Raw genomic sequence first — 14,870 nt, 5'->3', positions numbered from 1 at the left:
GGCAGATCAGATCCTACCATTCTTGCTATAGTGCATTGTTAGTGATTGTCTGTCCTTTGACACTTGAGATTCCACTCCATCTGAGCTCTGCTTATGGGGCCACAGGAGCAACCCCAATTGATGCCAGTGATGTAAGGTCACTCCTGTGAATGATCGGGTGTGAAGGAGCCACTCCTCTCCTCTCCTTCCCACCCGTGACCCAGCATGCCTCTTTTTACCCCTTACACCCAAGGGAAGGGAGACTGCAGGAAGTGTCAGGGTAAATTCTCCACTGGTTATTCCCAGTGAGTTTAAGGCCAGTTTGTTGCTTATGTAATACCTCTGCCTTAGTGTACCAGAGAATCTGACCCCGTACGTTTTACAGTTTAAAGTGTCTAAATAAAAAACTGGAATGCTAATGCATGTGTCTTTATTAGGAAAGAAAGTATATGCTCATATTTTGCAAAAATCCTAGGCCCTCTAAGACACTGTGGAAGTGTATAGGAGACACAAAAGCACCTCAGTTAGCCAAGGGAGAGTGTTTTCTAGAGATGGGGTTGGGCACCAAAGGAGATGTGACAGGGTCAGGAGAGGGAGTTTTCTTAGTGCTCAGCAATACAGAGATTCTTGGGTGCTCCTGGCTCCAAAGTAGCCCATCAGCAGCCTGAGTAAGGCTCTAATTTTATGCCAGAGGCTGCTCCAGGCCCCAGCCACCCAGGATCCAGGCACTGCCATGGTGGCTTAAATTAACCTGTATCCCACCAGCCCCCTAGGCTGTACTTTCTGAGAGGCACAGAACAGAATCTGTCCCTCTGCATTATATGCAAGAGTGGGTGGGTGGTGGTGTTGTTTTTAATCAAAATAAGTGACTGAACCTTGAGGTGTTAAAACTGTGCATTGTTGTCTTTTTTTTTTTTATTTGAATTTGGTGCTCATCAAAGTAAGACATATTAGGCTAAGTAGGTAGCTGGCAGTATGAAAGATTTCACATCTAGCAGTGTAGCAGGCATGACTCTGTCCTGGCCTGAAATAATTCCTGATATTTCAGCCCCAGGGTTCTCTTGAGTACTTGTCTGTCAGCTATGCCAAATTATATGATGTGCCAAATTATATGTTTCTATGTCTACTGAGAATTAGGTAAAACAACCAAATTCATTTTCCTTTGTGACCTGAGAAAGGACTGAATCCATCTTTTATGGAGTAATGTGCTCAAGCTCTAAAGCTGTTTTGGATCCAAATTTTCACCAAGTTCAGAGGTTGCTCAGATCGCAGCATTTTGTTCGATCCTATGTCTCCGGAGATGAAAAGTAAGGGTTTGTTTACATTATAGAGTAACACCCTTTAGTGACTTCTAAAGGACACTAACATGTTGTGCACTAATTGGTCCATGTGCACTAAAGGTTCTGTAGTGTGCTTTAACCTAGCACTGTTTCAAAGAGCACTACATTAAAGCACACCAGCAGAGTCATGGCACTTTTGTAGCTGCTGCTATGACTCCTGTGACCAGTGTCACTAGTGTAATTCACCAAAGCAAGCATGGCAACAGTTTTAAAAGTCAGCCTGGGAAAATCAAACTTTTGCTAGACAAATTCTTCCTGTTCTTTCATGAAACAGTTAGATCAAAACTTTTTATGTTAGTAAAAGACAGTTTACAATTAACAGTTCATGTAAAAGGCATTGAATATTAAATTATCTGTGCCTCGTCTTCCTCCAGACAAAACAATCTCCCACTGAAGAGTAAAGATTGAGTAGACTTTGTAGAATTCTATATTTATTACCATTTTTGACTGATAATACCAATATTTATTTTTTAGCATTTTTTTTCTATTTTTATCAATTTAAACTTTCACAGTTGTGGAAAATTAAGCAGAGACACTCAGATAAGTTATTTAATGTTAGTAGACATTGAGATTCAAAAAGTTAAAACTTACAGTTGTTAAAAATCCAAATTGTCAATATCCTATGTCAAAATATATAAAATAAATAGCCTTACATCAAACTCTAATAAGTACCGAAGCAGCATTTTTCTTACTTTGCTTATCTGTAAATTTGGATTATAATCCATAGTGTGTGTGTGTGTGTGTGTGTAATGAAATCCATGTTTATTGACGTACCAATAAAAAGCTAATCCGTCAAGACTAGGAATGATGCAGTGATTCAGAGTTGGGAGAAAATAATAGGGTTCAAGTGTTGAACCTGTTCAGGATTGGTAGGCTACTCTATCCTTTACTGACCGAGAACTGTAGGTGGTGATTATTCTTCTCAGTGCACACAGACATAATGTATCTGCTGTTCACCAGCCAGAAAATGAATATAGTTAACATTTGCCTTCATGGTAAACTGAGCAGTGAGTTCTGCCTCTGATATCCACCTTGTTCTGTGATTTAGTTAGTGTGTGTTAAGAGGACATTAAATAATACACATACGTGTTTGTTCCTCATTTCTTCTCTCTTGTGCCTCCTATTAGTGATACTGAGAGCTAACAAAACAATAAATGTAAATTCAAGCCATGATGTTTCTCTAATTTTTACCAGCACATAAATTTTAGCAGGTAGCTGATACTTCGGGAGATAAATTGAACAAAGAGAGAATATTAATTACCCATCTGCCTAGTGGATACTGTTTCTATTTTGTTTAATTTATAGTTGAAGTTTAAACTAGAAAATTAAGAATCTTACAGTAATGCACCAACAAGCTGTTGTTGGTTAGAGTTTCATAGTAACATGAACAATAAGAAGGTAGTTAGTATGCAAGCCAGATCTGCCCTACTTTAATGGAACCAGGATAACTAAGCAGTTGATCGGTCTTTGCTAATTTGATAGAATCATTAAATCATACATCAACAAATCTGACTTGCTCACTCAGTGAGTTGTTTTGGTTTAGCTGTAGAAAGTTGTCCAACTGCTGTGTAAGTGTATATACACACACCCATGCACTGATGTCAAACCCAATCTAGTTTGCATTCTCTCTAACCAATACCTCTTTTCAGTGCAATAGTATTTATTTGCTTTTATGGTAGGGTGACTGTAGTCCTGCATTCTGTCCAGGGAAGCCTATCTGAAGCAGGACCTTTGTGTGAGGCAATTAACAAAATCCAGCCACTGAGTAGATTAAACTCTTATGTGTTTACTAACCATGTTCCTAAACTGACCACCAGGGGTCGCAGTAAGGTTTTAGTGCTTAGTTTGTGACTACAATACAGAGTGAACACCACTTAAAATAATTCTTCACGTTATATAGCATTTTTCCTCTTCAACTTGCTTTATAGACATTAACTAATTAACCCTTACAATATCCACGTGAAGTGGGTATTATCATCCCCTATTTGATGGAAAAGCTAAGTAAGAGGTGTTAAGGGGACAACATTTTTAAGCATCCATTAATCTGAGGTACCTCAATTTTTAGGTATCCAATCTGAGACACCAAGGGTCTGGTTTGTTTTTTAGAGGCATCATGAACCTACAGCTTCCACTGATTTCCACTGGAGTTGTGGCTGCTTCGCACCTCTGAAGTAGTTTCTAGAGTAAGATAATAGTTCTAACACCTCTCGTTTAGGCATCCAAAATTAGTGGAAGTTTTTGTGGGTTTGAACTTGGAAGCAAATTTTCAGAGTTGATGTCTGAGACAAGATTCAGAAGTTACTGGCTCCCAGTTCTGTGCTCACACCACTAAACCAGGCTCTTAGTCTGAGCATAGACAGTACATAATGAAAACATTGAAGGTGTATATATACTTACAGGACTGCAGTTGTAACCCACACACCTCCTGGGTGTGGTGTTCTGTCCCATCTGGTGGCACTGAGATCAGTTAGAGAGAGAGAGATTAATGAGTCTGCTCTACAGCCTTAGCTAAGGGCCATATCATAGGCGCCAACTCCATGGGTGCTCTGAGGCTGGAGTACCCACGGGGAAAAATTAGTGGGTGCTCTGCACCCACTGGGAGCCAAGTTCTCCTCCCGCCGCCCCATCTCGTCCTCTCCCCCTCCCGCCCCCGCAGCACACCATGTCCCCGCTCCTCCACCTACCTCCCAGCGCTTCCTGCCCGGCCGCCACCAAACAGCTGTTTGGCAGCATTAGCACGCTCCGGGTGGGTGGGGAGGAGCGGAAACGTAGCACTCTCAGGGGAAGAGGCAGGGCTGGGATTTGGGGAAGGAGTTGTAATATTGGCAGAGAGGGGGCGGAGTTGGGGCGGGGACTTTGGGGAAGGGGTGGAAAGAGGCTGGAAAGGGGTGGGGCCTCATGGAAGAGGTGGAGTGGGGGCAGAGCGGGGGTCGAGCACTCACGTGAAAGAGGGGAAATTGGCGCCTATGGGCCATATGGCTTTAGCTCATGCAGTAGAGGCTCATGAACTAAGCTCCAGAGGTCCCAGTTTCGATCCTGACCACGAACCACCGGGGTCTGTCAGTGTTACACAGTGCTAATATTTTTCTATCTTTAATTACAGTAACAAATCTATATAATACAATTTAAAATGATAGGATTGTGCACTTTAACTCTGTTCTTCTAATAAAGTAGCAGTTGCTTTCTTTCCCCCTTGTTGCTAATAGATTTTATGCAAATGGAGCCATAAAATTCCTGCCAACCTTTATTTGGCATAATTGTTTTTTTCACTTTGCATAACTCTCACTGGAAAAGAGATGCCCCAGGCTTACCTGGGTTCTTTGGAAGAGACCTAATAGCTATGGGAAGCTAGTAATTTACCACAGAAACCTCAAAACTCTAAGCTTGCTAAAAATACATGTCCCACATTTTTTCGGCATTCTTAAAAGCAGAAAAAATCCTCTTGAAAAGTACAAGTAAGAAAGAGTCCCCGGGAAATATGTTCTTGGACCGTGATGACTATATTGCCTTAATAAGTCCACCAGGTAGTCTTTTCTTTGAAGCAAAAGTTGTAATATATGATCTTGATTACTATATAGTCCCTGTCACCCAAATGGATCCAAAAGCTGTACAAATGATTTCCATAAGAATTACAGTAACCACCGCTGAAATTCAGCTACTCTTGGGGTTAAATATTGTAGGTGTTTACCTGTGTTCTCAGCAACACTGCCTGATAGTTTAAGACAGGAAGCGAAGAATACTTCCTCCCGTTGAAAGTGCATAGAGAATTTAGGTAGGCAAATATAATTTCCAGAGTTGAAATTTGGTCAGGACAAGAGTTAATATCTTCGGCTTTGCAAAAATGGCTACAGGATCAGACAGGACAAAGCCCTTAACGCTAGTGTTAGCTATTGATGCATTACCTAGTGCAAAATAGTGGCACTGAACCTCAAACCCACTTGAACTGAGCCAGGTTTCAGAGTAGCAGCCATGTTAGTCTGTATCTGCAAAAAGAAAAGGAGTATTTGTGACACCTTAGAGACTAACAAATTTATTTGAGCATAAGCTTTCGTGAGCTACAGTTCACTCTGATGAAGTGAGTTGTAGCTCATGAAAGCTTATGCTCAAATAAATTTGTTAGTCTCTAAGGTGCCACAAATACTCCTTTTCTTTGAACTGAGCCAGGCATTCAAGATTTAATGTGTTCATCAGCTTTGTTCTAGTCTCCTGAATGTTTGGTGAACATGGACTGAATGTCTGCATAGCTTGGAAGCCAGTAAACCTCCATTCCTGAAATCAGCCTCCCTTCTTCTTTCCCCCAATAATACTAGAGTAATCTAAAGTAAGACGGGGGGCTCTGATGAGTGTGAGAGGGCTAGAAAGCTGGCTGAGGCTTGTTCTTAGGATATTCCAGTTTGTTAAACCCAAACCACTAAAAAAAAAAACGTGCAGAGGTATGATTCAATTGTAACTGCAGGAGTGAGCCTCCAGGGACCAATTTGTGAAAACCCTTTACTAACCAAACTGTGCATACCATACCTATTCAATACTAGCTCAGAGGAAAAGTGGCACCTCCTGAATCAGCAACATTTCCTCTTGGGGATTTTCCTTTCTCATCCTCCTTAGCATATCAGATCTGAGATCACATTCTGCAGTAGTAAGGTTGCAGTGTTTGTTCAGGGATATATTGTAGGTATCAATTGCACACTCTCCATTTTTTAGAGAGCTTTTTGAAAGGGCAGTTTATAGTCACAAGCGAATCAGATGCGGAAAGTCTGAAAAATCTCCTAAGAAACTGGAAAAAAAAATGAAGCAAAATAAGGAATAAATATATAAATATTCTTTTAAATATTTTATCATGTTATATTTGATCTTTGAAATTTTAGTTAATAAAATGCAAGAAGACACATCATTTTTAATTTTAAACTTTATTACTGTTTGTTGTTATAAAGTGATCCCCAGTGTTTGAACATAGATTTTAAATGGATTTGATTTGTATTTTTGGCATACACTATAGTCTGTGGATCACAAGGCATCTCAGTGCTTATCCCTTGAGGTTAACTTGAAACAGACATTCCCAGCAGTGCATGGTCTTTTTAGTCCACATTGCAGTCCATCGTGTCTCTCACCACCTACCATGCCAACCCTACCTGAAGACGAGGGACAGACACCAGAAGCACAACTCACCAGTTCTTCTCCAGTCAAAGTAAGCAAACTTAAAAATCTATTCTATTAATACTGTGTTGCACAAATCTAAGACTGAACCCTATCACTTTGTATACTTTCTGAAGTTTGTAAAATTATATACAGATTTTGTACATAGCTTTTATAAAGGAAAATCATGCCTCAGCAATCTATTAGAATGCTTTGAGGGTGTCAACAAATATGTGAACTAAGGTGATCCAGTGGATATAGTGTACTTGAACTTTCAGAAAGCTACATGGTCCCTCACCAAAGGCTCTTTGGCAAAATAGGTGGTCATGGGATGAGAGGGAAGGTCTTCTCGTGGATCAGTAACTGGTTAAAAGATGGGAAACAAAGGGTAGGAATAAATGGTCAGTTGTTACAATGGAGATAGATAGGTAAATAGCGGAGTCCCCCAAATCTCTGTAGTGGGACCAGTGCTGTTCAACTTAGTAAATTATCTGGAAAAGGGGGTAAACAGTGAGGTGGCAAAGTTTGCAGATGATATTAAACTACTCAAGACAGATACTCAAGTCCAAAGCTGACTGTGAAGCGTTACAAAGGGATCTCAGTAACCTGAGCGACTGTGCAATAATATGACAGATGAAATTCAATGTTAGTGAGTGCAAAGTAACGCACATTGGAAAAAATCGTCCCAACTATACATACAAAATGATGGCATCTAAATTGGCTGTTACCACTCAAGAAAGAGATCTTGGAGTCATCCTGAAGAGTTCTCTGAAAACGTTGGTTCAGCGTGCAGTGGTAGTCCAAAAAAGATAGCAGAATGTTAGGAACAATAAGGAAAGGGAGAGATAATAAGACCAAAAATATAATGCCACTATATTAATCTGTGAATACTGCATGCAGTTCTGGTTGCCCCATCTCAAAAAAGATATTTTAGAACTTGAAAAAGTACAGAGAAGGGCAACAAAAATGATTAGGGGTATGGAACAGCTGCCATAAGAGGAGAAATTAAAAAGACTGGGGCTGTTTAGCTTAGAAAAGAGATGATTAAGGGAGGATATGACAGAAGTCTATAAAATCATCAGTGGTGTGGAGAAAGTGAATAGGGGAGTGTTATTCACTCCTTCACATAACACAAAACCAGGGATCACCCATTGACATTAATAGGCAGCAAGTTTAAAACAAATATAAGGAAGTACTTCTTCACATAACACCCACTCAGCCTGTGGAACTCATTGGCAAGGAATGATGTGAAGGCCAAAATATAACTTGGCTCTAAAAAGAATTGAAGGATAGGTCCATCAGTGGCTATTAGCCAAGATGGTCGTGGATGCAACCCCATGCTCTGGGTATCCCTAAGCCTTTGTTTGCCAGAAGCTGGGACTGGATGACCAGGGATGGATCACTAGATAGATTGCACTTTTCTGTTCAGTCCCTCTGAAGTATCTGACACCAACCACAGTCAGAAGACAGCAGATTGGGCTAGCTGAACCATTGGTTTGGTCCTGTTGATCAGTATTTGTATACTTAAAGTTCTTCCATTACATCAAATGGTTTATATATATAATGGATGAGAGCTCTACTTTTTCAAGTATAGTACCTTCAGTTTGTTTTGGAAACTTATATTACTTACTTATTATAACATTCTTTGCTATTTATTCCAAAGCTGCCCAAAAATGTCATGTTCTTCCAGAGACCATGAATAAAAAAGAATTATGAAAACATACGCATACTGTCTGTTTTATTGCAACAAGGAATTGGAGTAATTTTCTTTGCATTTTCAGAACTAAATTGCAGTATAATGTACAATAACTTAACATCTGAGGAAAGAACTGAGTCTTGTAGACGCTTTAAGCTAAAACTAGAAGCACTGTTGCCCTCAGAGCTACAGAGCTTGTTTCTGAAGATGTTATCTTGTTGATGCATGATGGAAATCTATTCTGTCTACAGCATCTATCAGCACTTCACTCATCACAACGGTATCTGATCATGTAACAAAATTACATAAAGTCCAAATGGGTAGGCTACATAGAAGTCTACATGCAAATTTGTAATTTTAGATAAATAACCAATAAAATACAGTTTGGCCTTCAAATAATTTGTATGTTCCTTTAAAGATTTTTTTTAAAAAATTTCTCAACCAATTGGTTTTTTTTAACAAAAATCCTATTCTTTCCTGAGATAAGTATGAATGTCTAGCTGAACAAAACAACATCCTTACATATAACAATTAAAGAATCACAGCCCCACCAGGTTATCCTGTTTTATGCAACCTGGTGAAAATGTAGAGAGGATTTATATCCTGGCATGATTTCAGTTAAAATTTATCATTGTCACTGGAGCTAGGACACTGTATTCTACACTTTGGATAAAAACATCCGCTTCTTTTCTTTTAATATCATAGGAAAATATTGTCAGCAATGAACCCTTCATTGATTTGTCATGCATTCCATCAAAATTGCACATTTTGCTGAGGGTTAGTTTCCTGGTTTCAGATAAACACCCCAGTTGGATTCAAGTTTAGCAAACGATTAGTTGGGAACATACAGTAGGTCAAGCAGATTACTTTTATCTGTCATGTGCAAATTGTATTTGAATGTACTAGATACTCATTGTGAGCTTGCTAGGCAGGGCACATTAGAAGAGGACTAGTATGAGAAACATGAACATCTAGCCCTAAAAATTTTTTTAATCTGGATGGATATAACAGCATAGCCTCCTGTTCTAAAAACAAGTTTAAAATAAACTACAGTAAGTGACAGATTATGAATCTTTGTTTACCAGGCAAAACACTTGCTTTTCAGAGGAATGTCATTTTAAGGGGTAAGAAAACAGAAGAAAGAATTTAAGCAACAAGCTACTTTTAATCCTATCTAAATGTTTGGAACAAGGATTACAACTGGCAAATGTCTGGGCTAGGAGTTGAACGTGTATGTGCCTGTCACCACCAGTGGGCCGTACTGCAGCCTGAGTCCTACAGCATAATCTAGATATTAGCTTAAAATAATGATAAATAAAGTAGTTCTGTTTTTCACTAGCTGGAAAAATTCCCACTGAAGTCAATAGAAGCAGGGTTTTAAGTAAGGAGGAACACAGCTCCCTTTCAGGTTGGTGAAATGAGGACTTGCCAAGCAGGGGCAAGTCGGAGAAGCAGGAGAAGCTAGTGACTGATGGAGGAATTTCTGGGGCTCTGATCCTTTCCTGCTACTAAACAGAGTAACAGTAGTATCTGCTGGGAGAAGAGATGTCCCAACTTGAAGTCTTCCTACCTTCCTCTTTTTTCAGATACTAATATTTATCCTCTAGGAGGCCCTCATTCTCTATAGGAGATAAACTCCATCCTATCTGCTTCCTTTATGTAGAACCTCTTTCTAGAAATTTTTAAGATATTTAAACTGCAGAAAATAGCATTGGGTTTTCCAAAATTTAAGGAAGAAACCTTGGGTCCATGTTTTTAATTTATTTTTACATCAATACAGATTCTCCAACTTGCCCAAGTCAAAACAACAATATTGGGTATGATTTTCAAAAGTACTCAGCATTGGCCTAACTCTGCTCCCATTTACTTTAGTGGGAAATGAGTTAGGCTGATGCTGAAGGCTTTTGAAAATCCCACTCAGTGACTTTAGGAAAAAGGATTGGTAAATACTAGGGATGTGCACCTACCCAGCTCCACACACTGCCCACACGCATGCACCCTGTTGCTTGGTTGGCTAAGGGTCTGCTTGTGGACATGTATGCCTTACAGATACATTTCTCCTTTTCTCTTCTCTCTTCTCCCTGCTCTCTTCTTCCTACTGCATCTTATCTCCACAGCATGATGCAACATTGAGACCTGTAATAACGGACACCAAAATTGGTGAGCGTGAGCACCCCCTCCTATTCTGATGCACTCTAACCCCAGACACTGAATAGGAATGTTGCCTGAATAGGGAGTGCAGGATAGGTCTTGTGTGTGTCCTGCCCCCATAGAACATTAAACAGATTTTTTTTTGACAAGACCATTCATTCAGCACTGAAATGGTTTATACAGAATGAGTCAGCAGTGTGCCCTTGTTGCCAAGAAGGCCAATGGCATTTTGGGATGTATAAGTAGGGGCATAGCGAGCAGATCGAGGGATGTGATCATTCCCTTCTATTCGACATTGGTGAGGCCTCATCTGGAGTACTGTGTCCAGTTTTGGGCCCCACACTACAAGAAGGATGTGGATAAATTGGAGAGAGTCCAGCGAAGGGCAACAAAAATGATTAGGGGTCTAGAACACATGACTTATGAGGAGAGGCTGAGGGAGCTGGGATTGTTTAGCCTGCAGAAGAGAAGAATGAGGGGGGATTTGATAGCTGCTTTCAACTACCTGAAAGGGGGTTCCAAAGAGGATGGCTCTAGACTGTTCTCAATGGTAGCAGATGACAGAACGAGGAGTAATGGTCTCAAGTTGCAGTGGGGGAGGTTTAGATTGGATATTAGGAAAAACTTTTTCACTAAGAGGGTGGTGAAACACTGGAATGCATTACCTAGGGAGGTGGTAGAATCTCCTTCCTTAGAGGTGTTTAAGGTCAGGCTTGACAAAGCCCTGGTTGGGATGATTTAACTGGGAATTGGTCCTGCTTCGAGCAGGGGGTTGGACTAGATGACCTTCTGGGGTCCCTTCCAACCCTGATATTCTATGATTCTATGATTGCTCAGGACACAAATCGTATCCCTTTTTCTGACTTTGATGTTGTGTCCCTTTATAAATTCACTTTCTTAGAATGAACTGACTTGCAATAACAACCAGAATCAATTGATCATAGGGTTTTAGAATTAAAAAAAAATTGAAGTTTCCTACAATTACATGAAGAAGCTAGAGACTAAATTATCTGGGGATATGTGATAGCAGATTTTTGAGGCTGTGTGTAATTCTCACCTGGGATTAGAACCTGGCTGTCTCAAGCCTTCTGTATTCTTTTCCAACTGCATGTTATCAGGGTCCAATGGAAGCTCTCCCTTTCCCTCTTTTTAGTATAGAGAGTCCCTTTACCATCTTCAAGCTGCCTCCTTCTTCAACTATAATCTTATTTTACTGGCTCTCCTGAGTTCTGATGACATATCATCCTATTATATTTTTAACTTTTCTTTTAGACCATTTACTTTATTCCATCATCCAGATCTTGATATTGCTCCTTTGACTGTTTTATTCCAAATTGTATGAGATACTGATTTTCTTTTAAATTGCTGGTTCTTATCCCCTTTATTTTGAAAGGGAAAAAAGCCTCTCATTTTTATTCTGTCTTGCTCTCCTATCAAGAGAGCTACAACTGTGAATCTCAGTATGCTACTGCCCTCTCTATGCCCCCAGTTCAGTAAATCACTTAAGTATATGTTTAAAGATGAGTTTAAGCCCCTTCGAAATCAAAGTTAAATTAAGCATGTGGCTATGTGCTTTGCTGAATAGGAATGGTTTTACGCATATGCTTAAAGTTAACTACATGCTTAAATACCTTGTGGAATTGGGGCCTAAGCGGGAAAGGAAAAAAAACATTTTAGTTGTCAGAACATTCTATGATAACAATAGCCAATCCTTGTGTTACATGAGTTACTTAAAACAAGAATCCATTTAACTAAAGGTTTCAGAGTAACAGCCGTGTTAGTCTGTATTCACAAAAAGAAAAGGAGTACTTGTGGCACCTTAGAGACTAACCAATTTATTTGAGCATGAGCTTTCGTGAGCTAGAGCTCACTTCATCGGAAGCTCATGCTCAAATAAATTGGTTAGTCTAAGGTACCCCAAGTACTCCTTTTCATTTAACTAAAATAAGATTTACTCGATGGGTTTATTTTAAGGATAATCTGGTCAACTAAACTAAATATTTGTTATCTAGGTACCTGTATTGTCCTTGATTTCTCATGTACCCAAAACTCCCATTGACATCAATGAATTTTCAGTATGCCCCAGTATTGCAGGATCAAACTCTAATGTAAAAGATAGATAATTTAAATATTGGGTTGTCAATGCAAAAATTGACTTCCACAGGTAGGGAATGTAGGATTGTTTTCTTAGTTTAATTAAATTAGTTATTACTTTCTACTTCAAAGACTTTTACGCAAAGTAAGCAGTCATGGGATAAGAGGGACGGTCCTCTCATGGATTAGTAACTGGTTAAAAGATGGGAAACAAAGGGTAGGAATAAATGGTCAGTTGTTGCTATGGGGACAAGTAAATAGCAGAGCCCCCAAGGCTCTGTTCTAGGACAAGTGCTGTTCAACCTATTCATAAATTATCTGGAAAAGGGAGTGTCAAGGTTCCTTCCCCACTCTGAACTCTAGGGTACAGATGTGGGGACCTGCATGAAAACCTCCTAAGCTTATTTTTACCAGCTTAGGTTAAAACTTCCCCAAGATACAAATTATTTTACCTTTTGCCCTTGGACTTTATTGCTGCCACCACCAAGCGTCTAACAGATATATAACTGGGAAAGAGCCCGCTTGGAAACGTCTTTTCCCCCCAAAATCCTCCCCAAATCCTGGGGAAGGCTTGATAAAAATCCTCACCAATTTGCATAGGTGAACACAGACCCAAACCCTTGGATCTTAAGAACAATGAAAAAGCAATCAGGTTCTTAAAAGAAGAATTTTAATTGAAGAAAAAGTAAAAGAATCACCTCTGTAAAATCAGGATGGTAAATATGTTTTCAATCTAGTTACCCTGTAAGGTAGAGAATCCCTCTAGGCAAAACCTTAATTTACAAAAAGACACAAAAACAGGAATATCCATTCCATTCAGCACAGCTTATTTTCTCAGCCATTTAAACAAACAGAATCTAACACATATCTAGCTAGGTTACTTACTAAGTTCTAAGACTCCATTCCTTTCTGTTCCTGGCAAAAGCATCACACAGACAGAGAGAACCTTTGTTTCTCCCACCTCCAGCTTTTTAAAGTATCTTGTCTCCTCATTGGTCATTTTGGTCTGGTGCCAGCGAGGTTACCTTTAGCTTCTTAACCCTTTAAAGGTGTTTACCCTTCCCTTTATATTTATGACACGCCTCCCAAATCACAGATAGGGTGAAACGCTGGCTGGGATTTCTTCCTGGAGCTCTAGGAGAAAACAGAGTTAATAAGACACATGCACTCTAAATATACTACCAAATATATAAAGACTAACAATATTTTCCACATCTCAAGGACGATTTTAACCAGTTGATTCTGGGAAACTTGCATGGGAGAGTGCATCAGCCACTTTGTTAGAAGCTCCTGAAATGTGTTGGATGTCGAAATCAAAATCTTGGAGAGCTAAACTCCACGGAAGAAGTTTTTTGTTATTTCCCATGGTGGTATGAAGCCACTGTAGCGCAGCATGGTCGATTTGCAGGTGGAAAAGCCGTCCCCAAACATATGGGTGTAGCTTTTCCAGAGCGTAGACAATGGCGTAACATTCTTTTTCACTGACTGACCAGTTGCTTTCCCTCTCAGACAGCTTCTTTCTGAGAAACACTACAGGGTGGAATTCTTGATCCGGTCCTTCCTGCATTAAAACTGCTCCCACACCACGCTCGGATGCATCTGTAGTTACTAGGAACGGTTTGTCAAAGTCTGGGGCCCTTAGTACAGGGTCAGACATGAGTGTCGCTTTAAGCTGGTTAAAGGCCTTCTGACACTCTTTGGTCCACTGAATGGCATTTGGCTGTTTCTTTTGGGTTAGGTCTGTCAGTGGGGCGGTGATTTGGCTGTATTATGGTACAAATGGCCTGTAATAACCGGCCAAGCCTAAGAAGGATTGAACCTGTTTCTTTGACTTTGGGACAGGCCACTTTTGGATAGCATCCATTTTGGCCTGTAGGGGGTTGATAGTTCCTTGACCCACCTGGTGTCCAAGATAAGTCACTCTGTTTAGGCCTATTTGACACTTCTTAGCCTTAACAGTTAATCCTGCCTCCCTTATGCGCTCAAGGACTTTTTGTAGATGTTCCAGGTGTTCTGCCCAGGAATCCAAAAATATGGCCACGTCGTCAAGGTAGGCGACTGCATATTCTCCTAATCCCGCTAGGAGACCATCTACAAGTCTTTGGAAAGTGGCGGGTGCATTTCGCAGCCCGAAAGGGAGTACATTAAATTCATACAGCCCGACATGTGTGGTAAAGGCTGACATTTCTTTGGCGGATTCATCTAGCGGTACCTGCCAGTACCCCTTGGTTAAGTCCAAAGTAGAGATGAACTGGGCCCGTCCCAGTTTCTCTAATAGTTCATCTGTGCGTGGCATTGGATAGTTGTCTGGGCGAGTTACAGCATTTAGCTTACGGTAGTCCATGCAAAAACGTATCTCCCCATCTGGTTTGGGAACTAGAACCGCTGGAGATGCCCATGCACTGCCAGAGGGGCGGATTACACCTGTCTGTAACATATCCTGGATCTCCCGTTCTATAGCAGTTTTAGCTTGAGGA

At 40.2% G+C, this 14,870-nt stretch overlaps 1 protein-coding gene across 14 annotated transcripts in view; it reads left to right on the top strand.

The window, feature by feature from the left end:
* The window catches only part of IRAG1 (inositol 1,4,5-triphosphate receptor associated 1), a 137,226-nt gene that overhangs the window by 51,268 nt on the left and 71,088 nt on the right, over nt 1-14,870 (top strand). For all 14 annotated transcript variants that reach the window (XM_078853204.1, XM_078853203.1, XM_078853206.1 and 11 more), the window contains one exon: nt 6,316-6,504. In XM_078853204.1, coding sequence (XP_078709330.1) covers nt 6,386-6,504 — 119 coding nt within the window. In that variant the 5' untranslated portion in view covers nt 6,316-6,385. The remainder of the gene's footprint in view (nt 1-6,315; nt 6,505-14,870) is intronic.

Source organism: Lepidochelys kempii, chromosome 6 (genome assembly GCF_965140285.1).
Source record: "Lepidochelys kempii isolate rLepKem1 chromosome 6, rLepKem1.hap1, whole genome shotgun sequence".
NCBI classification, from domain to species: Eukaryota; Metazoa; Chordata; order Testudines; family Cheloniidae; genus Lepidochelys; species Lepidochelys kempii.
This window is presented reverse-complemented; position numbering and strand designations above follow the sequence as displayed.